Below are 27,083 nucleotides of genomic sequence, written 5' to 3' on the forward strand. Positions count from 1 at the left end.
ATATAATTGACTGACTGGCTGTCTGGCTTAATGTTCAAAATTAAATCATGTGCTGGCCAGGGTCTGGGAACTGGATACTATGCTTCCCACCTGTCTTGATTCCAATGTTTTAGCTAATTACTCTCTCCAACAGTGCCCTAACTAATCAGCCTCCAACAGTATTCTAGTTAGTCAGCCTTTCAACATACAGGGGGACTATAAAATGGCTCGACCTTCGTCTGGGTGGGGACAAAAATAGACAACTTCTCACAGATAGTTCCCTCTCAGAGGATTGCAATAGGCCCTACCCTAGACGACATATATCCACAAGGGTGTGGATGCGTGGATATTCAGTTACACAGAAGTAGAAGCTTGGTTCAGGGTTCAGAAGCTTTAGATGGTTGGTTTTCTCTTTGGAACTGGTAGGATACTAATACACATTATTTTACTTTCAACAGGTTGACATGATGAGAGAAGCATTAGAAAAACTTCAGCTGAATATAGTAGAGATGAAAGATGAAAACGCAACTTTAGATGGTGGGGATGTCCTATTCACAGGTACCATTGTATTTTTTTTCTATCTAAAAATATAATACTTGGCTTGTCCTCACTTGTCTCATTAAAGCTTTCTTTGGTTTTTTATTATAAATGTCTTAGATGCTAAATGCAAGAAGTTTAGGAAACTAAGAAAAACACACTCAGAGATAATCGCTTAAATATTTGGGCATATTATTTTACTATTTTTGTATGCATATATTTGCATATTTTTACAAAAAATATTATCTACCCCTATACAAACCATTTTGTAGCTTACTGGCACCATGTGTTTCTGCAATGTAGGTTTGACGGTGTATCTGTTTTGTATTTAAAAGATTCTTAAATGGAGATTAGCGTCATTTTTAGGTAATTTTCTTCCCAGATGACAAGAAGAATAAATATTATTTTCCATGCAAAATGTCTTTGACTAATGCTAGATAAATAACAGCAAAGCTCCATAAAACATAAACAGTTAATATGATCATTAATTTAACTAGAATCAGTTTTTACATTGGGTAAAATACTGCTACTGAAGAAACAATAATTTTAATTTGAGGAATTAACCTTTCCTGTTCTTCATGACCACAGTATTAGTATTTTATAAATTTTGTGTTAAAATCTGGACTGTGTTTATTCTGGTTGTACTGATAGCAAGCCTGTCAACGTCGTCATTGTTGACAGGTGCCATCAAGTTGGTTCCGACTCATAGTGGCCCTGTGTGCAACAAAATAAAACTCTGCCCGCTCCTGTGCCACCCTCATGGTTGTTGTGTGAGTGCTTTGTTACAGCCACTGTCCGTCCATCTCCTCGAGTGCCTTCCCCTTCCTTCCTCCCCTTCGAATTTACCAAGGATGATATCTATCAATAATCATTTTCAGTTTCTAATGAGACTTTATTTTCCTTTAAATGTTAGAGGGCCAAAGCAGCCCTAACAAGAGAGGCTGGTCTGCAGGGAGCTGGAATATAGTCCCAGGTGGTCCACGGAACACATGAAGCTTCTTAAAAGTGTAATGTTTTAACTGACGGGAACTTTATATTGAATCACTTGTATAAAGCCAAAATATAGCCATCTTTGATGTAATACAACATTAGTGCTCTATAGAAGTCAGATTTGTGGTATAACTAGATTTCCAGGAAGATAAGTCAAATATTTATCGTGACATTTGAGTAAATTCTTGCTCAGTGCCTGCTACTTAGGGGCAGTAGAGTCACAGTGCTGCCCAATCTCAGTGGGCACCATTCTTAGTACACGTCATATCAATAGTACCCTTAGGAACTGTGCGCTGCTCGGACTGTATTGCCATTACTGCAGCCCCTGGGGTTGGTTTGTATGCCCATGTGAGAAATACAGCCTAAGAATACAGGACAAGGAATTGAGGAGGCCTTTACTGCGCTGGTGTACCTGTCCAGACGTAGGTATGATTTGAACCTGCCCAGTAAGTTCCGCGTAAAATCCTCATTGTGTCTGCCATTAGTGGCAATTTCATTCTCTTTGATAACAACAGAACAGTAGCCTATTTCTCTTAGAAAATAACTTTCTGTTTAAAGCCACGTGTGTAAATCACCCTTCCCTATAATAAAATTCTTCTTTACACTAGGAAACAACCGTGCAGTAAATAATGTGTTGTTGTTGTTGTTGTTGTTGTTTTGTTGTTGTTGTTAGGTGCTAGCAGGTCAGTTCTGACTTGTAGTGTCCCTGTGTATAACACAACGAAATGCTGCCTAGTCTTGCCCTATCTTTACAATCACTGTTTCAGCCCCTAAAGTTTGGGCTTACCAAGTGTGATGCCCTTCTCCTGGGACTGATCCCTTCTGCTGAATGTGTCCAAAGCACTGGGGACTAAGACCCACCCTTGTCACTTCTAGGGAGCATCCTGGCTGTGTCTTTGAAGACAGATTTGTCCATCCTTCTGGCAGCCCTTGGTGTGTGCTATATTGCTAGTCACCACATAATTCGGACACATCGATTCGAATTTGGTGTTCTCCATTCATTGTCCAGCTTTAGTGTGCATGACTGAAAGCACCATGACTTGGATCACACACCTGAGGCCTCAAAGTAACGTCTTGTTGTAATCAGGTACTAACACAATTGCAGGGTGGTTTAAAACAAGCACGTTCACAGCCATGTAGTTAACAGCTGCTCTGAACAGTCCCTGAACTCTTCTGAATATTAAAGCACAATTGATACCAGAAATTTCTTCAGTAAAACATCTTTCTTTCTTACTTACTTTTTTTCCCCTTAGTATCTACGTCATTCTTAGCATTTTAATCTAGACAGGTGCTTAGGCCATTTAAGACTCAACAGATGGAATGATGCATATCTTTGAGCATCTGTGTTTTTTAAAAGACTAGCTTTCCATAAGCACTCACCCACAAAGACACTGCAGTTACCGAATGGAAAACAAGACAGTTATTCTCTGTGGAATCAGTAGAGGGTCTTTCAGAGAAAGGGCAGTTTGGGGAATAAAAGACTTCAGCGTCTCTGATGCCAAGGTAAGAGTATTTCGTTATTCGCAGTGGTTGCACCAAAGAAGCCGGAGGTGGGTCTCTTCCAGCAGCCACCCTTGGTTGAAAAGAAGCAGGAACCGCACCACTTTCCACTCCAAGGACATGCACATCTTCCTATCCTTGAAAGGGTCTTCTGCAGTTGGCACACTGACCAGCAGAGGGTCGTTCCTGGCATGCTCCTCACAGTAGGACAAGAGGTCCCGGGAAACTTTATTCCCTCCTTAGAGACTTGTAATCTTCTGTTTTTTAATCATTTTATTAGGGGCACATACAACTCTTGTCACAATCCACACATACAGCAATTGTATAAGGCACATTTGTACATTCATTGCCCTCATCATTCTCCAAACATCCGCTCTCCACCCAAGCCCCTGGCATCAGCTTCTCATGTTTTCCCTTCCCTCCCCGCTCCCCTCTCCCTCTTGAACCCTTGATAATTTATAAATTATTATTTTGTCATATCTTACACTATCCGACGTCTCCCTTCACCCACTTTTTGGTTGTCCGTCCCCCAGGGAGGGGGTTATATGAAGATCCTTGTAATCGGTTCCCTTTCCACCCCACCCTCCCTCCCTCAGTATCAACTCCCTAGCTGTGGGTTTGTATTTAATATGGAAATTAATATCTTTTACATTAAAAACTAAGGTGGCATTGGGATAGTGAGATCATTATCTGGCATCTCATCTATCAATCGCCTATTTTTGAGCTCCCAAGGAAGCATTTAATATTTAGTCTTGTTTCCAGTTTCCTACTTCTCAATGTTTATATTAGGTATTGGGCAAGGACAGACTTGAGTAAGAAATAGATGTATGTAGCATTTAAATGATGCTGTGTGCTTTTCCTTCTGTAAACTAAGGGCCTCCTCAGGAATTGATTAGGAATGGGCAGCAGGGGAGCTGCATCGCAGCTCCAGTTCCTGCTGAGAAATGTGTCAGTCAGCCAGCCAAGCAGCTACTGGCAAAAATTGTTTCAATCCTTTCCTCTTAAATATGCAACATCAAGTGACCTCTATTTATATTTATTTTATTGTGAAATATGGAGTACATGAAAATAGTTATAAAATGTTTATGTATGGTTTAAGGCTAAATAATAAAATGAACACCTGTGTACCCACCACCTGGCTTAAGAAACAGATCATTATCAGGATCTTACGAGCTCCTGTGTGGTCTCAAGCCCCAAATCCCCATCCCTCAATGTGAGCTAACCAAGGCCTGAGGTTTGTGACAATGGTGGCTTGCTTTCTTCGAGTTTAACCTCTGTGTGCGCATTCCTAGGGGTCACTATCAGTGGGAATCAATTGGATGGCAATGAGTTCTTATTTTGCTTATTTGTTTGTTGTTTTTTAAGTTGTGTATCTTTCAGTTTTTGTTTGTCTTTTAGCTTTTTAATATTGGAACATGAACTTCTGTTTGACTTTCTGCTTTTAATCTGTGTTGATGAATGTAGTTGTAGCTATTATTTGTGCATTTCACTGCTATATACCATTTAGTGCTAAGAATACCCCATAATCTATGTATTCATCTTTCTACTGATGTATATCTGGTTATTTTCCTGTTTTTGTCTTTTATCGCCAATACGGTCATTTACCTTTCTGGGGACATATACAAGAGTTTCTCCAAGGTAAACACCTACAAATAGAATTTCAGGTGATATGATCAACCCCTTTTTGCCTCAATAGGATGGCTATATGGTTTTTCTTCTTTAATCTGATGATACGGTTAATTAAATTAATTGTTTCTGATATTGGACTAGTTTACAACCAGGAACCAGGGACAAAACTAAATTGGATCATGACGTTCTTTTTTTTGATACATTGTTGGGTTTTATGCTAATTATGCTAATATCTTGTTTAAGACTTTTATTTCTGCAATCTATAATGTTTCTTGTTACCTTTGTCTGACTTCAGTGAAAGAATTGTGTTAAAATGGAGTGTTTCCTGTTTTTCTATTCTCTGCAATCAGCACATTTTGTATTATCTATTCCTTGAAATTTGGTAGAACTGACCTATAAACCAACTCTGTAGGTTTGGTGAAGATGTTTTTTAAATCATTTTATTGGGAGCTCATACAGCTTTTATCACAACCCATCCATCCATCCATTGTGTCAAGCACATTTGTGCGTATGTTGCAATCATCATTTTCAAAACATTTTCTTTCTACTTGAGCCCTTGAAATAGTATTATTTTTTCATGTCTTAACACTGACCGATGTCTCCCTTCACCCACTTTTCTGTTGTCCATCCCCCAGGGAGGGGGTTATATGTAGATCATTGTGATCACTTCCTCCTATCCCCGCACCCACTTCCCCTTATCCTCCTGGTGTCGCCACTCTCATTGTTGGTCCTGAGGGGGTCATCTGTCTTGGAATCCCTGTGTTTCCAGCTCTTATGTGTACCTGTTACATGCTCTGGTCTAGCTGGATTTATAAGATAGAATTGGGGTCATAATAATGGGTGGGGAGGAAGCATTAAAGAACTAGAGGGGAGTTGTATGTTTCATCAGTGCTATATTGCACCCTGATTGGCTCGTCTCTTCTTTGTGACCCTTCTGTAAAGGGATGTCCAGTTGTCTATAGATGGGCTTTGGGTTTCCACTCCTCACTCTCCGTCATTCACGTTGATAAGATTTTTTGTTCTGGGTCTTTGATGCCTGATACCTGATCCCATCAACACATTATCACACAGGCTGGTGTGCTTCTTCCATATGGGCTTTGTTGTTTCTCATTCAGATAGCCACGTGTTTATCTTCAAACCTTTAAGATGCTGTATCTTTTGAAAGCTGGGCACCATTAGCTTTCTTCACCACATTTGCTTATGCACCCATTCTGTCTAAGGCGATTGTCTCAGGAAGGTGAGCATCATGAAATGCCAGGTTATTAGAACAAAGTGTTCTTGTGTTGAGGGAGTACTTGAGTAGAGGCCCAATGTCTGTCTGCTATTTTAATACTTAACATGTAAATATGAGTACATAGATCTATTTCCCTATCGTTATATATATTTACATATGTACATGCCTGTATTTAGACCTCTATAAAGGCCCTTTGCCTCCTAGTTCTTTCTTGTTTCCTTTTACTTTCCTTTTGTCCCACTATCATGTTCGGCTTTCTTCATGTCTCATAATCCCTCTCAGTTACATTGCCCTTAATCAAGCCCTACCAGGCATCCTATTCCCTCCTCGCCATCAATTTTAGATCACTTGTTGTTCCCTTGTCCCTGGATTTGTTAACACCCACTTCCTCCACCACCACCCACTTCTGTGCCCATCCTCAACTGTTGGTCCTGTTGTTTTCTCCTCTAGATTGTTTATCCCGTATATCTTATCTAGATAGATATGCAGAGGCAATAATAAGCACAAAAACAAGACAGAGCAAAACAACAACAACAACAACAATTTGGTGAAGATTTTTAACTCAGTTTTTGGGTTTTTTTAATGACTGATTACTTAGGCAGTTCTAAGTCTGTTTTGGAAGCTCTGCTTTTTAAATTTTTCATTTCATCTCATTTTAAAATTTTGGAGCTATAAAATTATTGATACACTATTTATGTATCATATTACTAAATTGTGCCTTTTTAAAAATCTTGACAGAAACGTGTTAATTTATCCTTCCAAAGATCTAACTTTTGGCTTTGTTGGGCTTTCTCGGTGCTTCCTTTTTCTTTCTCTTTTAATTTATTTTTTCTTCTTTCAGGAGAAAGACGAATTTTTCCCTTATTTTCTCTTATATCTCAAGTTGGAATTTTATCCAGTCTTGCACCTGTATCTTTAATGGAAGTGATGTAAGGCTGTGACGTCTACTTGTGCCTTACCTGAGTCTTTCTTCTTGTGGTATAAATATTTTTGTTTTTATACAGCCCTGTATTTCGTTATTATTTCTGTTCGTGATTTCAACTTTGACCCATGAATGGATGAGAATGCTTTAAAAAACAAAGCAAAAAGCCTCTTGGTGGTGGCTGTAAGTTGCTGAAACACAATCTCATTATTCTGAAAATTGATGAGTGAAGGAAAGCTTCAAGCATTTAGTTTACCTTTCTGTATGAATTCTGTTTTGGAAACCATATATTCAGAAAACTTTCTTTATGCATTATAAGCCATATATTCTACAAAGTTTTCCTTTGTAGACAATTTTCTTTGCTTTTCTTTGTCAGTAAACGCAAGTTCCTAATAAAATAAAGGATTTGTACAGTCATCTTCAAAGGATGTTAAAACTCGGATACTAGAATGTGCTTGGGCAGGTTAGCTAGAGAAACAAATTCAGTGACAGACACTCATATATATGTAAGACAGAGCTTTATATCAAGAAGTAATTATATATCAAGAAAACATCCCAGCCCAGTCCAACTCAAGTCTATAAGTCCTCTACTGGCCCCTCAGCCCCTCTTCAGACTCACGCCCCCACATGCAGTGATACAGGCTCACACAGTCACATGCAATGATGCCAAATGCAGGAAGATCCCAGGCTGATGGGTGCAGAGTCATGTGGGTCAAGGTGAGTGGACACAGGGCAGGGCTCCAGCAGCTCTCAGGGTGGCCAGCCAGCAGAAAAGGCAAAGGCAGAGAGAGGGGAGTTTCCCAGAACCTCCATATGAGAAGGCCACGCCCCCACGGAGGCACCATCAGGCTGCGACTTGATTGGCAGGTTGGATACCATCCTTACATTTTTAGATGTCTGCAAGTCGACATTTATGCGACTACCACAGAGAGTTTGATGGGGAACTTCCCATTGGAGGAATCAGGTTCATTCCATCTGGACCCACTGAACACAGGGACTAAAGGGACACTTTAAATGTTAAAGGACACTCAAGGAAGCAATCGGTGAAACACATAATATGGGACATTCAGTAGGATGACTGACCAGTTCTTTCTATCCTTAAATAGGGTTGGGAAGGGGGAGGTGCGGAGAAGTGAATTCACACAGAAAGACAAAGTGACATAAGAGCCATAAAAAAATGAACAAGCTTTAAAAAATTATTTCTGTTTCCGCATTTTTGTTTTCATTGGGACATTCATTTAGGGGATCTTGTTTGCCACATTGCCAGAAATAGAAGTCCAACTTACCACATATACTCGTGTATAAGCTGAGTTTTTCAGCACAATTTTTATGCATTTTTTTGTGGTAAATTAGGTGCCTCACCTGATATTCGGGTCGGCTTATACTTGGGTATATATGGTACTTGTTAGAAATAAGGAGTATACTTTCCTATCACACTCTAGTCTTTTTAAATGGCAACAATCCTTATGCCCATTATAAATCTGCGATAATTTGCTTAATGTATTAAATGTTTGCCCTAAGGGTCGTATATTAAATCTAATTTATTAACCATATATCCTTTTTACTTTATTCATATTTCAAATCACAAACTTCTGGCTTTGTTGAACCCTCTCTCTTAGATGTTTCCCTTCTCTTTGTATATCTATTGGGTTTTCTTTCTTCAGATTTTCTTTATTTTTACAGAATTAAGAATTAAGAAAGCATTTTATTGTAGCTGATTTTTTTATAAAATACATAATATTTTCTCAAGAAAAAGTCCTGCCCCTAACTTGAATTTTGACTTTTATGTAATGAATGTTCATAAGAGACAACAGTCATATAATTGCCACCAAAAAAAGGCACCTGGGAAACAAGAGATTCCTGTGTCTGCCCACAGCATCAGCCTGTAGAATTTAACCCTCTGATAAGGGCATCATGAAGAGTAAAGTGATAATACTCATAATTGGAAATGGATAGTGTGATAGGTAGGTTTATTGTGCCATCCTGGTCAATAAACACATGTGGGATTAATAAGGTTGCAGTTTAATTGAAGGGCAAAGAGATAAATGGCTCGGCAAGCCTCACCTTTCTGTCTCTTGCTCTCTGATGACCGGACCAGTGTGCAGCTGCCTTAGCTAGTTCTCTGCCTCAACCTGCAAGCTCTATTACCTGTTGGACACCCAACCCGTGGACTGCGTCCCTGTAGTTTGAGGTTCCTTTGAGACCTGCTTCTCCACACTGCTGGTATATACTTCACTTGAGCTGGGGACTGTTGGACTCTGTCATTTGGCTGACTGTTGGTGACCTGCCCTGCTGTTTGCTGCCTGTGGCTGGACTGCCTATATTTCTCTATAGAAGACTCAGCTGTCTGCTTCCTTGACTTGCACCCAGCAGTCCTCATGAGTTGAAGGACTGCCAGTATATTAACTGTCTCACGGAAGTGAGTTGAACTGAGCCCTCTGTACTGCTCTGTGGACTGAATAACTATTTATTTCTTCATGTTTTATATATCTATCCATATCCATTTATATATATATAAATCATAAGTGTATGGGTTTTGTTTCTCTAGGGAACCCTGTCTAACACAGATAATTATATAGTTTTAAAGGCAGAGGTTGGGGGGACCAACCCTGCAGACCAGTGGGTCATAGACTCACTTTACCCAGATGTTGTCTACAAACCTCAAAGGATTCTTATAAGAAGAAGGATCCTACATCATCAGGAATATCCAATGCTGTTTTTCTCAAAGATTTTTTTAAGAGAAGTCCTGCTCACTTGTCATTGCTGTTCCATCATTTCTGATGATAAATTATTGATGTGTCTAATTCTATTCTTTCCTAAATAAAAAGCACTTCCTAAACAGAGGAGTTTGAAAGATGGTTTTTTGCAAAGCCAGTAAGGATCCGTGTACCCGTGGGGCAGCCCTCTGTGGAAGGAGGGAACAGTGTGGTGTTTTGTGGTCATTATTTATAGCTAGAATGCAACAGTGTGCAGCCTGCTGGTGCCACCCACTCACTGTGCTTCATGACATTCATTCTAGGCAGAGAATTTTTTGTGGGCCTCTCCAAAAGGACAAATCAACGAGGTGCTGAAATCTTGGCTGACACTTTTAAGGTAGGTAACAAGAGAATGTATTTATTACTAGCACAATATAATTACTTAATAAATATTCATACTTCCATTGACTCAGTATGTCATGAGTAATGGTGTTGATATGTCACCTGCCTTGCAAAATAACTCCTGAATTTGCCAGGAGTTCTTGGAGCTATCAGATCCTCATTGCTCCATAAGTAGGTTTGGCTGGGCTACCACAGCAGCAACAGACAAAATTACTGTGAGCATCTTCTGTTTTCTCCGGTTTGTAATCATAAGACTACCCAGAAGATGTTCCTAGTCCAACAAGGACTTGGAAAAAACAAATATCCAGGAGCCCCAAGTAGCTTAGATCAGACACAGAGATGGGCGTTCTTCAGAAAGAAATTGGAGGCTGCCTGTACTGGAGTGCTTGCTGTGAGCCACACCCTATGCTGGAGGCTCCACAGAGGGATATCCTGCCATGGTCTCGACTCCAGTGCCCATCACAATCAGTTGGCCGGCCAAACTGCTGAGGAAGGGCTACAAGACACAAGCAGTTCTGGGTCCCACACAGCTATGAGGCGCCAGTGAGCCACAGTTTGAGCAGGGTCCTCAGACCCACCCTGGACTGGCCTGGGCCATAGATGAAACCGCAAATGAAAAGCTGTTGGCAGGGGCTCAGCCCTTTCATTTAACTGGCGATGTCAAAACCTAAGAGGCCCGGTTTTCCTTCCAGATCAGCAGAACCCTTGGCAGTCTCCAGTGAAGCAGGCGTGGCTCAGGCAGGTGTGTAGTCCATGTTAAAAATACTCTTCAGTGTCTAACTGATTTTTTTTCTATTTCATACGTAGGACTATGCAGTCTCCACCGTCCCCGTAGCTAATGCTTTGCACCTAAAGAGTTTCTGCAGCATGGCCGGACCTAACCTGATCGCCATTGGGTCCAGTGAAGCCGCGCAGAAAGCCCTGAAGGTATCTTAAAATATCCTCCTTCTAAAGGTAGCGGCTAATGCCTGCCACAAGATGTCCCACTTCTGTCTGTTAGGTAGGCAGCAAATAAGGATGTCAGGAGAAGACAGGCTTGAGCTTGAATTTCCTGTGATGTACCCCATCCCGACTTCATATTCATTAGGAACCACAAACACCTAAGTGTGCGGAGACCTCTGCACTGGGGAACCGTTCCACTCACACACCAGGTTTCCTAGAAATACCATGATTCAGAATGATAAAGGCCAATCCCAGCACAGCTAATATTCCTGAAAGAAAAGGACCAAACAAATAAAGAAATAAAGAAAAGGACCGCAGGCCACCCTTGGGTCTCCAAGTCTTGATGGAAGCAGACTGCTTTCTCCTAGAGCCTCTGGTGGGCTCAAACCGCTGACTTTCTGATTAGCAGTCAAGTGCTTATCCATTGCACTACTGTGGATCTTACCAGGTCCATAATCAAAACAAAACCCATTTTGATTTGTATCACAGTGTTTTTCCTTATTTCTTTCGGAGACTCTTTCGTTCTACTTCATCTGGAAGGCTGTTAACTTCCTGGATGTGAAAAGGACCGGTGTTCTGGGGGTTGGGGAGTGGGGGGAAGCATTTGAATGGTGCCACTCAGAGTGTCTTGGAAGATTATATTTCTGCTTTCAGATTTTCTGCCATGTCTGTCCGTGACAGCTGAAACAATGAGTTGGCGTGTGCATGTCTGAAATATATTGCACGGTCTCGGGGCAGAAGGAAAGATCTCTAGTGGCGTAGTTGTCAAAGTGTTCAGCAGCTAAGCAAAAAGGTCAGCAGTCCGAACCCACCAGCTGCTCTCTGGGAGAAAGATGAGGCAATCTGCCTCCATAAAGATTATATTTACCTTGGGAACCCTACCCTGTCTACTCTGCCCTATAGGGTCACTATGAGTCAGAATCAACTCAACAACAAGTGGTAAAGCAGGAGAAGACTGTAGCTGGCTTCTGTCCTGCCTATGTGCATGCTAACTGAAAGAAGCTCTCTGGCGGATAATATTTTAAGTGGCCCCACCTCCCATATTGGGTAGGCCCCACCTCACATAGAGAGAGAGTTCTGTGAAGAATTCTATGAGAGGTATTCTAGGTTGGTGCCTGGCATAACCAAAGACTGAACACAAAAATAGGTTTGGGAGATGTGGGGAGACCACACTGCTTGTGCCGCTCAGGGCCTGGTGAGGAAATCAGTCTATGATCATAAAGGGTTTTCTTGGGGCTACTGGGGGGTCCGCTTTCTTGGAGATATGGCTAGATGGCGCAGAAAAGCTCAGAAACAGGGACTTACAAGTGAGGAGGAGAAAGAGTGTCTCCATGAAGCAGGAGTCAGACAGCCCCAGGGCTCTGAGCAGAAGAGGACAGAGTGCCAGCATTGCTTTGAAGATATGGGAGCAGCGATGCCTTGGCAGAAAACAATCGGAGGGCTAAGCCCCTCCGGTCAGAAAAGAGGGCTGTCAACGACCTGGGTCAAGAGAGGCAAGCCCCAATCTCCATATGCGCTCGCTCCCATTTTGTTGTTGTGCATCCTCTGCTCCCTTTGCCATACTCCTCAAGTCCCCATCTCCCACGGGCCTCCCACGAGAGCGCTGTGGTCCTCCTCGCCTAGAGTTCATTTGAGTCAGTGATCACAACAGTGTTCTCTCTTCACTTGAAACCTTCTGTGTGAGGAGCTATAAATAATCCTGACTGGCCAGAATGGTATTGTTTGCAGCCCATACTTAGCATCAACCAATGGGCTGCTGGAACCTGGTGCCTGTGGAGTTCGCATGTGCCCACATGCCATGTTCCTAGCTTCCAAAATGTCCTCTTACCCTGCAGTGGAAGCTAGAGGACACACTGAACTGCAGGACAGGCGCTCTCCCTGAGGACAGGATCTCCGGTTCCAAATAGGTGGCTGGATGAAATGGAGGCTGAGGTGGCCTGTGCAGCTTACTGGGAGAGGGATGAGCCTTTCTAGTCCCATCACCAGTTAGCCTCAGAAGCTCACAGGGGCGTTCCACCCTGCCCTACAGAGTTGTTGGAGTCGGCATTGACTCGATGGCAATGAGTGTGGTTTGGTTTGGGTTTTATTGCCTACTAATTGGAAAACAATCCGGCTCCATGCAAGTCCTGCTACTAACTAATTGACACAGTTGTTGAGATTGGCAGAAAGGTCAATAGAGACATAAATATAATTTTTAAAGAGTTGAAGTTTTAATGTTTTTTTCTAACCATTTTGCAGGTGAAAACTCTGAGGTCTGATGAAATACAGCCTAGGATCTTATGGGTCCAGAGTTAGGGTTCCTGGGTCCTGTCTCCCCTCCCCAACTCCCCACCTAACTCCCAACTCCATACCCATTCATTTGCTATTGGAAAACATGTCCTGATTATTGTTTTTCTTGAACTAGTTTTAGCTGAGCTCCCCTCTCTTGCCCTATCTCTCAGCTCTCCCAGCTCCCTTCCCCTTGTTTTTGCTGGTATGGCAAATCCCAGCCGGTCTCAGAAAAGGTATGAGTTTGGTCCCACTTGTCTATTTTTCCCCTTGAAATTCTTGATGTCTCAGTCCTTGGCTCTGAAGAGAAGCCCTGGCCACGTGGGCATCTCTTTGAAGGGCATGTCATTTCAGTGGAGGTGAATTGTACATCCCGGTACCACGCACACTGAAAGCTTGATTACTTCGCACATCTGTCACTGCTCACTGAGTATTCCCTTCCTTCACAGTCTGAAAGCGGCTTCTTATATATTCATGCAAAACGGAGAGCCCAAGGGTTTCTGGGTAATCTTACTGCATTTGAAACACTTTGTAATGGCTTGCAATCTATTCTTGGTTAATGAAGTGGGTTCTTACAGAGCTAGTCATCATAGCTGTCTAGGTTGTAGTAGATTTAATAGTGTGCGCACTATGTATTTAAATGAAATCATCCATCTCGGAAGCTTTTATCAACTTTCTGCTAAAGAAAACCTCAGAACACATTCAATGTAGGGTGCACACCTAGGGAAGGAAGAAAGGAGTACGTGCTGTTACTGCACTTTACTTTGGACCAGCCACGGTACTAGAAATTAGATTGATGTGAACAAACTCCGAAAGATGCTTACTTAACCTCTAATCCAACCCTAGAAATACTGAGATCTAAGTAAACATAGTCTTTGGAGCACCCTGCCTTTCCTCGCTACTTTTCTCTCACACTTTCCATCAATCCTGCCATGCCCCTGGGCAGCTCCCACCTTCATCCTGCCCGCGTCTGTCTCGCTAGAAAAGAAGAGAACGGAGGAGGGGGAATTGGTCCAGACAGACGCATTAGACCTATTAGTACTCTCCCAGGGGGAACACTTGCCTTTTCAAGAAAGTGAGACTTCTCGTTGCTCCTCGGCTGGAACTGTGCCCACACCCATAATATTGAGCAAAAGGAGCCCATTCTCTAAACATACATACCCTCCTCGTCCATGTGGATGAGGTAAAGCAACAGACACACTCTCTGCTAGTAGCTGTCAGGGTGGGAGTTCTTTTCAGAAGAAGGCAAAGAGCCGGGGTCAGGAAGGAGAAGGGGGTGGGGCTGGCTATTTCTTGATCTGGATAATTGTAGGATTTCTCATAATTATATCGTTAAATCTGTATACTTTTCTGTATATGCTTGTTATGCTTTAATTTCTTTTCATTTAATGACATCACATGCCGATTATATAGTTGAAAGTGGGCTGTGCTTAATTTATTGAAATACTTACATAATGTTGCTATTAGGGGCCACCAACGCAGTTCCCACTGAAGCGACCTTACAGCAGAGCAGAGCACTATCTGGCTCTGTGCTTTTTTACAACTGTGGTTGTGTTTGAACCCATTGGGGTTTGGTGGGGGGAGGGGGGACTGCTTGTTTTCTTTCTTTTTTTCAATCATTTTATTGGGTTACAGCTCTTCACAATTCATACAAACATCCATTGTGTCAAGCACATTTGTACATGTTGCCATCATCATTTTCAAAACATTTTCTTTCTATTTGAGCCTTTGGTGTCAGCTCATTCCCACCCACCCTCCCTCATGGTCCCTTGATAATTTATAAATTATTATTTTTTTCATGTCTTACACCAACCGTTGACTCCCTTCACCCACTTCCCCAGCCCTGGGTCAGGGGGCGGGGGCGGCTATATGTCAATCACTGTGACCGTTGAACCCATTGTTAAAGCCACTGTGCCAATCTAACTCATCAGGAGTCTTGCTCTTTCTCACTGACCCTCGACATTGCCGAGAATGATGTCCTTTCCAAGGACTGGTCTCTCCTGACAACCTGTCCAAGGTAGGTAGGATACATCCTCACTAGAGAGAAGCATTCTAACTGTAATTCTTCCAAGGCGGAGTTGCATGTTCTGCCGGCAGTCCACGGTGCTTTCACCACTCTTCGCCAGCACCACAATTAGAACGCACCAGTGCTTCCTCAGTGGTGTCCTGCTCTTGCGTGCATAGGAAAATGCCACGGCTGGGGCCAAATGCCAAAAAAAAGTCTAATTCCTAAACACCTACTTTACCCCTATATAATCCTTTTCTGTTCACAGACTAGCTTCCTTTATTTTGCTTTGAATAAAAGAATTGGATCCAAAAAAAAGGTATCTCCAAAGAGTGGATTTACACCACTCTCTCGCCCATTCTTTTTCTAAATCCATACCAAAATCTCCTTCCTCTCCAAGAACCTGGGTGAATTACCTGGTGTCTGTCGCAGAAGGGCAGATTGTCACTTGCGCCCTATGGAAAGACAGTACTTCTTCACACAGTCTCTTGAGTAGGATCCAGTCCTTTGGTGAAAAAAGAATGAAAGGAAAGATGTAAGAAAAGAAGAGGAGGGGAGGGCAACGAGCGGGGTGGGGAGAAGGGTCACCCTGAACTGAACGGCAGGCGAGCGCCACTATGCACAGCGTGGAGGAGCTGAGGGACTGACAGGCTGAGGGCCTGTGCCATCTGGTGGCAGGCAGCCAGCAGCACATTCTCACCTTGTGCGCCCTGGGCAAGAGCTTACACTTTTGCTCCCTTTGGCAACCACATTCTTCCTCAGTGACCACCTCGCTTCCTCTTATTCCTTCCTTCCTTTTTCCCTGCCTTCCTTTCTTACTCCTTTTCTCTCTGATTACCTTTTTTTCATTAATAAATCTGGCTTATTTGCACTGCAACAAATTGTTGTTTAGAAATGACTTTTGGTAAAAATACTAGAAAAATGTGGCCAGAAAAGAATGACAAGATCACCACTCCATTTTCCATGCCTTTGTCATGTAAATGAGGCTGGAATACAGTAAGTGGAATTCCAGTAGACTTGTCATTTTAAATTAAAATGCGCCTAGTGTGTCTGATGGAAGTGGCTCTCTGGTTTCTTATCTGCCTCCTGAAATAACTAACTGCGTTTGTAAGATTCCTTGAATGAGGACACGGGCTGCTTGCAGTTCAGTTAAACTGCATAGCACACAGCTTCGTGTTTCCTTTCGAATGACTGTGCAATCGAGGTCACTCCGACAGTATTTCCTCCCATTTTGGCTAAGCTTCAGCATTGATTTTGTCCAAAAATGTCTATGTTATTTTGTGGAGGGTCATATAAAAATGAGGATGGAAAAACCCTTAATGTGTTTGGATTGTGCATATTTTTTATAGCCTGGAATTTCCTTTAATGGCATCTAGAACATCAATAGCATAACACCCCCTCCCCCCCCAAGACAAAAGGAGAACTAACTGGTATTAAAGGAGTGGTTGAAATGGAAAAATAAGGACTGCATTTTCAGTTGTTGTCACAGGTAATTATAGTGTGCAGCCACAAGATCCCCCACTTTGGGTCTCTGCTATGAAAGGCCTACTGACAATCCCACTGGAGCTTTAATTTTGTCTTATGATCTGGTTGTGTGTTCCAGTTATAGTCACCAGATCCACAAAACAGTGATTTTTTTTTAAAAGAAAGCACCATGCTTATATTAGGAAATTAAAATACAAAACCAAATAGCCTCTGAGTTTGTGACAACGGTTTGTGTTCCTTTTTCTGGCAGCAGTTGCCTCATCTGACAGAGCTGTTTGCCAACAAAGCCGGAGAGACCAACATAAAAAGCGTGGGCATGATAAGGCACTCAGTAATCTGAAGCTGTAAAGCCCACACAGCCATGCTCAGTGTTGTCAGCACTCGTTCTGGGGGAGAAAGAAGGCGTGGCTGGCCAGTAGAGAAGTAGAACAATAATGTGTTTTTCTTTTTAAAGAAAATGTCAGAGTAGGGTGCGATGTAGCAATGTTGAAAAATACAACTTTCCTCTAGTTCCTAAATGTTTCCTCCCCGCTCCCACTACCATGACACGAATTCGACCTTGCAAGTCTGGCTAGACCAGAGGAGGTACACTGGTACAGATAGGAACTGAAAACACAGGGAATCCAGGGCAGATGAGCCCTACAGGACCAGTGGTGTGAGTGGCAAAACAGGGAGGGTAAAGGGAGAATGGGTAGGAAAGAGGGAACCGATTACAAGGAACTATATGTGACCTCCTCCCTGGGGGACAGACAACCGAAAAGTGGGTGAAGAGAGACGTCGGACAGGGCAAGATATGACAAAATACCAATTTATGAACCATCAAGGGCTCATGCGGGAGGGGGGAGCGGGGAGGGAGGGGAAAAATGAGGACCTAATATCGGGGGTTTAAATGGAGAGAAAATGTTTTAAGAATGATGAGGGCAATGAATGTACAAATGCGCTTTACACAACTGATGTATGTATGGATTGGGATAAGAGTTGTATGGGCCCCTAATAAAATGATTAAAAAAAAAAAAAGAAAATGTCAGAGTGAAAAGAAAAAAAATAGAAGAAATTATATTTTAAAATATTAACTTCTGTTCATTCTATCCATTCTACAGTAGGACATCGAAAAGAATTCAACCGACCCACTGGGATGTTGTCAGTTAAATACTTTTTTATTTCCCACTATGGAATGGACAGAATAAACAGAAGTTACTACTTTACAATAAAATGTCTGCCCTTTTTACCTCTAAGGATTTTCTAGGGGAGAGAGTACTTTCTGTGATGCTGGAAGGAGCCCTGGTGATGTCGTGATTAGCCTTGGGCTGATAACCACAAGTTCGGGGGTTCAAACCCAGCAGCTGCTCTGGGGGAGAAAGCTGGGTCACACTGAGTCAGAACTGACTTGATGGCAGGGAGAAAGCCCCCAGCCTCGGGACGCCGCTGGACAGTTTTGCTCTGTCCTGGAGGGTTGCAACGACTTGGAATCACCGTGATGGTAGTTTTTTGGAGGGTGAGCTGTTATAAGGGAAATTCAATGATCTGTTGAGTGGTTAGGCAAATGGCCTTTGAAGAGCCTGTTAAGGATTGAATTTTGGCTCCCCACCCACTCGAATAAATGTAACCTCTATGCCTCTAAATGGTTATAATCTCACTTGGGAATGGGCTGCCTTTCTTATGAGTCAGGGTAAGTGTAGGGTGTGTCTTACATCGAACTCTTGAGCTATCTCTGAGATTAAACAAGCAAGGGAAGGGTGCAGAGATGGGAAAGACAGATGTCAAGCCACATGGAGATGGCCCAGGAGCACACGCTCCAGAGAGACAAGAACCTTACTACAGAGCTGACAGAGAGAATGCTTCCCTCTAGAGCCAGCACCCTGAACTTGAACTTCTAGCCTCCTACGTTTGAGAAAATAAGTTTCTTGTTTGCTAACGCCACCCACCTGAGGTGCTTCTGTTATACCAGCACGAGGTAACTAATACAGAGCCTTCCAATCTAAGCCTCTTCCTCACTAAACCGTCTGTAGGTGGCCTTAAAGCAATGGTTCCTAGTGAGAGGTATGGTTCACAATCACCTGAAGACTCAGGAAACGCAGGTAGCCTGGGACTACCCAAGAAAAAAATGTCTGATGTCTGGGCCTGGGAGAGAGCCTAGACATCCGCAGCCTTGTTTTAGAAGCTCCACAAGTGGTTCTGATGCACAGACCAAGTGAGAGCCGCCGCTTGTAAGTAGCCCTGCCACTGCCAAGAGCAGCCAGGTTAGCATTCAGGATAAAGACAACTCTTATATATTCAGGTGCAAAATACCTTATATCAATTAGACTAGCACAAAAAGTAGAGAACATATCCAAATTAAAGCCACAGAAGGCTAGGAACTCCTTACTTTTTTGCTACATAAAGTTCTATAAACTTAACCCACTGTGCCCTAACTAGGTAATGACTTGGATTCCATCAACCAACCCATTTGGTATGCCAAAATGCCTTATTAAGATATCTCTAGCTAACAAAAAATTGCTAATGTTGTAATTTTCTAAGAACAGGAAGCTTGCATTTGATTCATGCTTCCCTCTCCCCTCCCTGCAACACACAGACCCAGAGAAAGATATAGCAACCGAATCCATTCTTGATACTGGAGAGGGAAAAAGAGTTTCACTTGGCCTCGTGACTGATGTTTGAGAAGCACTTACCATACTTTCAAGTGGTTCTGCTGTAGAAGCATAGTTGTCTACAGGGCCACCCTGGTTATAATGGCAAAGTAGAGTCCTCAGAATCCAAGTGCATGGATTGTCATTCTGGCCCTGCTTCCACCTCTCCCTGGGTGACTTTTTTTTTTTTTAATCATTTTACTAGGGGCTCGTACAACTCTTGACGCAATCCATACAAACATCCATTGTGTCAAGCACATTTGTACATTTGTTGCCGTCATCATTCTCAAAACATTTGCTTTTTGCTTGAGCCGTTGGTATCAGCTCCTCATGTTTCCCCCTCCGTCCCCACTCCCCCCTCCCTCATGAACCCCTAATAATTTACAAATTATTATTATTTTGTCGTATCTTATACTGTCCGACGTCCCCCTTCACCCTGGGTGACTCTTAACTCCTCTGCAAACCCTCTTCTCAGATAAACAAAGTCGAATCAGCCTAACTAGGAGCTAAGAGCTTCATTTCTTCCCATGGGACTTTGCACCATGGCCAATCAAGCTGAGAGATTATGTCTTAAATGTGGTAGTTAGCAGGTCTTTGGCACAAAGTACCAGCCACTTAATTATAAGGCCCCAGTGATAAGGATAGTTCTAAAGTGGGTTCACTATAGACTCTCAAGCGCTGTAACATTGTCCTTTCAATGGCTGTTGAGTGATAGGAGACATGTACTTAGCTGCACATCTTCATGCTTTTGGGAGGGTAGAGAACCACCCAGGGGAAAGCTCCAGTCTGGTTCCATTGTCTTTGAGGTTGCTCCAGTTATAGTATGTATATATAGCTATTCATTTTTATATCTAACAAATCACATCATTTTCTAATTCACACATAAAAGTGTGGGGGGGGAAAAGGTAAGACTTCCAAAAGCCATTGCGAACTGTCTCTTCAAAGAACTATTCTTCTTGTCTAAGCAAAAGACATTTTTAAAGACCATTCAAAAGAGATCTCAGTTAACCTTGAAGCTTGAACTTCCTTCATACCAGACAGCGTTAACACTTATTGAGGAGCAATTATATGAAAAGGACCATGCTAACGACAGGGGATACTGAGATGGATGAGACATAGTCTCTGCCCTCTAGGCCTCTCCAACTTAAGTAAAGAAACAGGGCATAACATTAAAAGGTAAATGCTGTTACAGCGTAACATGAGATGAAGTGCTAACTAAATGGCTCACAGAGGCGATAGGAGTTCTGAAGAAGGAGGGATCCCAGGAGGTGGCTGTCCAAGGAGGTGGGTGTGCCATAGGCTAGCACAAAGGAGGCGTGCTCATTTCAAGCAGGACAAAACCAGAAATCCATTGCTGTGGCAGTCGGGCAGAGAAGCGCCTCCCAGTGGGCTTTCCAATGCCGTGATCTTTCCAGAAGCAGACTGCCACATCTTTCCCTGACATAGCAGCAGGCGGGTTCCAATTGCTGAGTTTTTGGGTCGGAAGCCAAGCACCTTAACCAGGGCTCCTTTCAAATGGGACAAACTGAGGGAATCTTTTTTCACTAAGGGGAACCATCACACTAGAGGAGGCACACACTAGAGAGGTGCACACAGTTGAGGTAAAACTGGCAGCGTTTACCCAAGGACAGAGTTCAGAAGGGTTAGCCAAGACGGAGACAGGAAACACAGGGAGGGGGTAACCTGGTGATGTTACTTACATGGAATGGGTCGCAGTGAATGAAATGAAGCGACAGGGTGTGAGCAGTTGAATGTAAAACTGATGACCTGTAAACCTCCACTCAATTCACAATAAAAGGTTTTTAAAGGGGGTGGGCTTATAATGGCTAGAAGTGGGGGAATAACCTATGTGAAGGGAAGGTGTAGAAAATTAGGTAAGTTCTAAGTTTGGACTAGTTCATAAGCCAAGGAATGGGACTTCCTTGTTTCTACAGAGCTACTCAGAATTTTTTTAACAAAAGAGTAAGCATTTGAAAGTGGTATTTTAGAAAGGTCTGTCTGATACTGAACCTGTAATGACATAAGGGAATAAAGATTATGTCTAAGCAGTCCTGTTAGATAGATGCCATATCACATCCAGGAATCAAAGAGAAGGGGGTCTGAACTGGGAAAATAATCTTGGAAATAGAGAAGACAGTTAAAGCATAGGTGCATTTAGAGAAATGGCAGTACATTATAGCTGACTGCCTCTAAGGGACAAGGCAGAAAAAAAGTCGCAGATCAATACTTGGGCATGAGATGGGTACAGAGTTCCTGCTCTATGCCAGGCAGTGTAGCAGGCCCTGGAGGACAATAACGGACAAAAATGACTTCAGAATTATGGTAGACTGCAATTTCTTAATGTGATTCTTCTACCCAAGTCTCTGTGACTCAAATGATTGCATGGGACTATGCAAACAGACTATGTGGAACACTAATAGAGGGCATTGGTCCATTTTTGTTACCACCCCCATTCAAGTTCTCTGTCTGAAGTGGCGGAGGCCGCTGAGGTCAGATACAGAGAGAGAGGAGTAGCACTGAGACTGTGGGGTACCTTCTCACCTGGTCCAAGGCCATGGAACTGTGGGACAGAGCAACAAGCAGGCAGCCCTCCTGTTAAAGGCCAAGGAATCATGTGGCTGAGAAACTGAGGACCAGAGAGAAACTTGGCTACCACGTGGCTGAGAGGCTAAGAACTGGAGACAGAGACTTGGTTATTTGCTGACACCATTCATTGACTGTATCCTTTTACTGTTTGCCGATCCTGACTTGTGATAACCTTTAGACTTCCCTGAAAAATCCCTTCATTGTGAGTACTGTCTGTGAGTTCTGTATGACCATTGCCAGGAAATATCAGAACCAGCATATATGTAGAGGACAAGTTGGTGTCAGACTAGGTAAAGAAGGATGGAGTGTGGAAGCATGCCTGACCTGTGCCATGTGGCAGTAGGGAAGCCAGAGGAGGTCAGATGAGGCCTCCGTTGCCATTTATTATAAGAATCACTATTAGAATGGGGTATCTTTGGTGATATGTTTATGCAGAAGAGTTCAAATTTCGCCCTGTCAGTGTGAACTTAGTCCCTTCCCCCATCTCCGCCAGCAGAATCAACCATTGAAAATGGGTGGGCATGAGTAGGTCGCTGGATTGCACTGACCTGGATTCACATCTTGGGAAGTGAGCTGTAGCTATACTGAGACCTGCCAAGCTGACGGCAGTTCTGGTAGACATCCGATGGCTAAGTTTATAAGACACTAACAGGGTTGGCTTCCATTTCAGTTTCCATTGGCAGCAGTCAGCAACTCATCCAAATTTGGAGTCTCCGGCCTTCACCCTTTTATTCTTCATTATTTTTATCCACTGCTTCTCAAGGCACACTGCTTGGGAGCAACGTGTGCACCCCCTACTCTGCCAGCAGGGCCACAGGGCCGCTTAGCTGAAGGGAGTTGACAAAGGGGCACCCACCCCACCCCCCCAAATCAGGATGATTGCTGCTTCTTGACCTGAAATTGTACATCTCAGCTTGACCTGTGTGACACTCTTGGCCATGCCAACATCTGTACCCATTGGTGTTAAAGGGATTAGGAAATGTGTCAGTTGAGCCGGAGGGAGGATGGTTGAGTTTTGGGTTACTATTTCTCTGGAAATCACGTGTGTTAAAAACCTCATGTGTTGATGAGTATCTTATTGCTTGGCTGAAGGTTAATAAAACCTATGGTGAAATGTAGGCACTGAATTACAAAATGTATTTTAACTATGAATTATCCTCCAACTTCAAAGGAGGACATACCTACTTCCTGACAATATTGGAACTTGGCACCTTCCTGCCTTCCTTCCATCCACTTCACTAGTGTCTCCCTGCTCGAATTCACTGTGTTTCTTCTTTTCATCTTTAAAACTTTCGTATTAGTTCAGCAATCTTGAAAAGCATTTCTAAATCCATTTTTACAATATAATTGCTGGATGGTCCTATTGCTGCAGTTGGGTCCCGGTGTACCTCATAACACTGTCTGCAGAATGAAAGATCAGCCTTGGCGAAAGGGTATAACAGCCATCCCCCTTTAGCTCTTTCTGAAGTAGGACAAGTTCAAAGCTGTAACCACCTGTACAGAAATGACTCACACATACAAAGTTTTGAAGAATGGAATTTAAATGAAAGGTGTTGAATCTATTACATTTAGTGCAAGTTTCGTATTCATTTCTTATTCATCTACAGCCTGTGAAGTGGCTAAGACCTCAATGTATGTTAGCTATTAGTAGCTGTAAAAATAATAGTCATCAAGATCCCTTTTAGGCCTGAAGATCAGGCTAATTTAATTTGAATAATCCATGTCAATGGTTCTCAAATACTGATGCACCCAAAATTCACGGAGAGTGCACGTTTTAAATGCACATCACATTCCTGGATTCAGCAAAAGACACTCTGATTTCGCAAGATGAGGATGGAGCCCTGGAGCCACCCACATGATTCTAATGCAAGTAATCCATAGACTTCACTTCGAGAACCCTGCCTCTGTCTCCAGTTCACCAGACAACAGTTTCTACATTAGCATGTGAAGGCCGGGAGAAATCCAATCCACAAGAAAATTTGCTATGTCCTTTGTCAGAAAGTGCTACCTGAAATCATTCAGAATTAGATATTGAGTAAAATGACTGGTACTTCAGAGAGCTAACTCTCATCTGAAGGCCAGCCTTGCAGAACTCCACCAGGCCTTGAAATACCAATGCTTATGAAATACTAGCTTTTCTCTAGAATGCTATGTCTTTTTTTTTCCAAGGGGAAATGCTTCTAGAATAAAAATTGTTTATCATGTTTTCCTTTCTCCCTCATGATAATATTTGCATATTAAAACCAAATGTATCTGCCGTGAGTACATATTGCTCTAATTCTTAGTAAGCACATAAACCAAGCCAATTGCCACCCGATCACTTCCAACTCACAGCTACACTCTGTGTGGCGGGGTAGCACTGTGCTATGTTGGGTTTTCAATGGCTGATCTTTCTGGAGTAAATTGCCAGGCCTTTCTTCTGAGGCACCTCAGAGTTGAACTCAAGGTGCCTGCCTTTCAGTTAGCTTCCAAGAGCATTAACCATTTGTTCCACCTCTTATCTCAAATAGGAAAGTCTGTATTCCTTCCTGGTTCCTAAATCTGACTTGTAGACAGACATGACATTGAGTTCTGGAACTAGGAATCGTGGAAGGAGGAAGGAAACTTGGGTCTCTAGTTAGATAGGACGTCCATCTGGTCCCAAAGCTTGTTGGGAAGAAATTGAGAAGAGCTAGCTTCTGGAGAGCAACCAAAGCCAGTCAAAGTCAGAGATTCAATGACCAGCCTGAAACCGCAGGATATGGCATGGGTGCACAATGGCAATTCTTTGCTCTTAAGGTTGAGTCCTGAGTGAGTAATGTCTTATAGAAAGTTGTAGCCAAAGACCTACATGGGTTTTGTGATTTTGAGAGTTGTTGAAATGCTGAAACACACTGATCAGAGGTCATTTGTTTCTATTAACAAACATTCAACACATATGGAACAACTACCACATTCCACGCACTAATGGAGCAGTACACAAAGGTCCAGTGATGTAGCATCGGACTCCCTGCCACCTTCTCAGTAACCGTCTGTCTTTCTGGTATCGAGTAGCTTGAATCAGAGTAAGAGGCAGGTGAAGTCAAACAGTAGGACAGTTTTCTAAAGGGACAGCGGTGAAAATATGTAACATATATTTTGCCGTATATATTCCCCAATAAATATTTTTAAAATACATATAGCCAGATGTTTAAAAGTATTATTATTCTCTGAATCAATTTATAATAGGCAGCTTTAAGTTACTTGGAATAAAATCCACATTTCTCAGCCTCCTTTGTAATAAATATTGCCCAGTGAGCTGGAAGTGGGAGTACTAGGAATAAAATTCAGGAAGCTTCCTTGAAAGAGTTGTACCCATTTCTTCTTTCTGAATCTTGCTATTTGAAATAAGAATGTGTTAGCTGGAGCTTCGACATTCAATTCATACCATGATGGTGGGTCCTACCTACACTCTTGGTATGGCAGAACAAAAAGGCTAAAGGAAGCCTCGTCTCCTGATGGCTATCCAGGTACCACACTATCCTATTATCTTAAAATGCCTTTCTCATGAGAGAGAAATGAACTCCTTTGTTTAAGTCTCTCTAGGGGTGTGGAAGGAAGAGGGCATGTGGTTTCTGTTACAGTTGAATTTATCCCTTACTGATAAAGGCTCTTTGTGTTCCCTCACCATGAACAAAAACCCCATTTCAAGCCGGCCTAGACAATGCAGGAAATGTATGGGTCGATGTAACTGGAAAGTGGTGAAGTAGAGCAGTCTTTAGAGTAGATTTGATTGGTCAGCCCAGTGATACCATAGAAGATACAGATTCTTCTGTCTCTCCACATTCCACAGATGGACTTCATCCTTAAGTGGACTCCCATTCAGGAAGGCATAATGACTGCCAGCAATTTCTGGCTACATGCTTCCTCATTCACATTCCAAAAAGTGAGGCAGTTTTGTTCCATTTTCTTTATTCTTATGAGTTTAAATTGGTCATGTGCCCCTCCTTGAGCCACCAACTGTAAAGAGTAGACTACACTGATTCATTTAACCTGGAGCTGTACTTGCCAGTCTTAATTGCCTTGCTTGTGCATGCACATGAAGTGGGTGAAGAGGCCATTGCTCTATTCAGATGCACCTTAGTCATCAGCGTGACATCTTCACTCTGGGAACTTTAGATGTCTTCTCCAGCAGATGTACCCAAGGTAATATGTCAGTTAACCTCATGAATGCCACTGCTCTGAACATATCTGATTGTTGATCCAACTAAAAAGAAATAGTTGACAACATCAATATTTTCTGTGTGTATCATGATGTTGCTTATGTGCCCATGTGTGAGGATTTTCATCTTCTTCACACTCAGGTGTAACCCAGGCTGAGATGTAGTCAATTAACGTGGCCCGTCTAGCCATGATTCCTACATGATGTGCTACACTTCTGGACTCGATGCCTGTGGCTATGATCTCATTTTGGAGAGAGTTCTCGGTTACAGAGTTCTCTGTTAATCCTGAAGTTAAGTCCTGGCCTTAGTAGAGTGCGTGAACCAAGTCCCACTTTTGTTCCTTGGGGGTGTCTTTAAGACTACTAGAGGTGGGACTTGACACATCCCTCACTTTCCTTGAGGGTATCTGTGCGGTCTTAATGTTATCGATTTTACTTCCCTACTAGATCTCTAGGTTCTAATATCCTTTGCAATGGCTACACAGAGCTCACAGACAAAATTCATGTTAAAAGGATTTATTAAGAAATTGAATAACAAATTGTAATGCCAGTGAGAAATGTTCAGGTTTGAGTTATTTATCAGGGCATGTTACAAAGTTCTTTCTGGTCTGCTATGATCAATCAGCCTAAGGGCATTGAGCTCAAGCTGCATGGATCAGCTTCCTGAATTATGTGCCCAGAGGAAACCCAGAAAGCTAACTCCAGTTAGCCTCAACCTAAAGGCACTCAGCTCCACTTCTTGAGTCAGCAAGCCCAGGTTCCCCAACTAAGTACCCAGAGGCACCCTACTCTGCAAGCCAGCCTCCTGCACAAGAGCACTCGGCTGTACTTGCTCTGTGAGTCGGCTAACCCATCACTGTACCATGCTCCAACTCCTGGTTCTGCTGCTGTTCCTCTGACGTTACAGCTGTCTTCTAGACCCAGGTTCACTGCACAGGGATCTCAGGTCCAGAAGATGTGCTCCACTCCCGGCTCTTGCCGGTAATAAGGCCCCTCCTCATGCTTCTCAGAGGGCTTCTTACATAGCAAGATGGAACTTCAGGGGATGCTGTTTTTAATTACTCACAGGTGAATCCTACCAGCATCTTTGCCCACTTTCTT

At 42.8% G+C, this 27,083-nt stretch overlaps 1 protein-coding gene across 2 annotated transcripts in view; it reads left to right on the forward strand.

Annotated features, from left to right (window-relative positions):
* Positions 1–441: 441 nt before the first annotated feature.
* DDAH1 (dimethylarginine dimethylaminohydrolase 1) overlaps positions 442–27,083 on the forward strand; it is a 43,760-nt gene continuing 17,118 nt past the window's right edge. For both annotated transcript variants that reach the window (XM_045291962.1, XM_004699284.2), the window contains exons 1-3: positions 442–537; positions 9,811–9,884; positions 10,697–10,816. In XM_045291962.1, coding sequence (XP_045147897.1) covers positions 444–537; positions 9,811–9,884; positions 10,697–10,816 — 288 coding nt within the window. In that variant the 5' untranslated portion in view covers positions 442–443. The remainder of the gene's footprint in view (positions 538–9,810; positions 9,885–10,696; positions 10,817–27,083) is intronic.

The sequence above is a fragment of the Echinops telfairi genome, unplaced genomic scaffold (assembly GCF_000313985.2).
Source record: "Echinops telfairi isolate 266 unplaced genomic scaffold, ASM31398v2 ScPeMD7_443;HRSCAF=831, whole genome shotgun sequence".
NCBI classification, from domain to species: domain Eukaryota; kingdom Metazoa; phylum Chordata; class Mammalia; order Afrosoricida; family Tenrecidae; genus Echinops; species Echinops telfairi.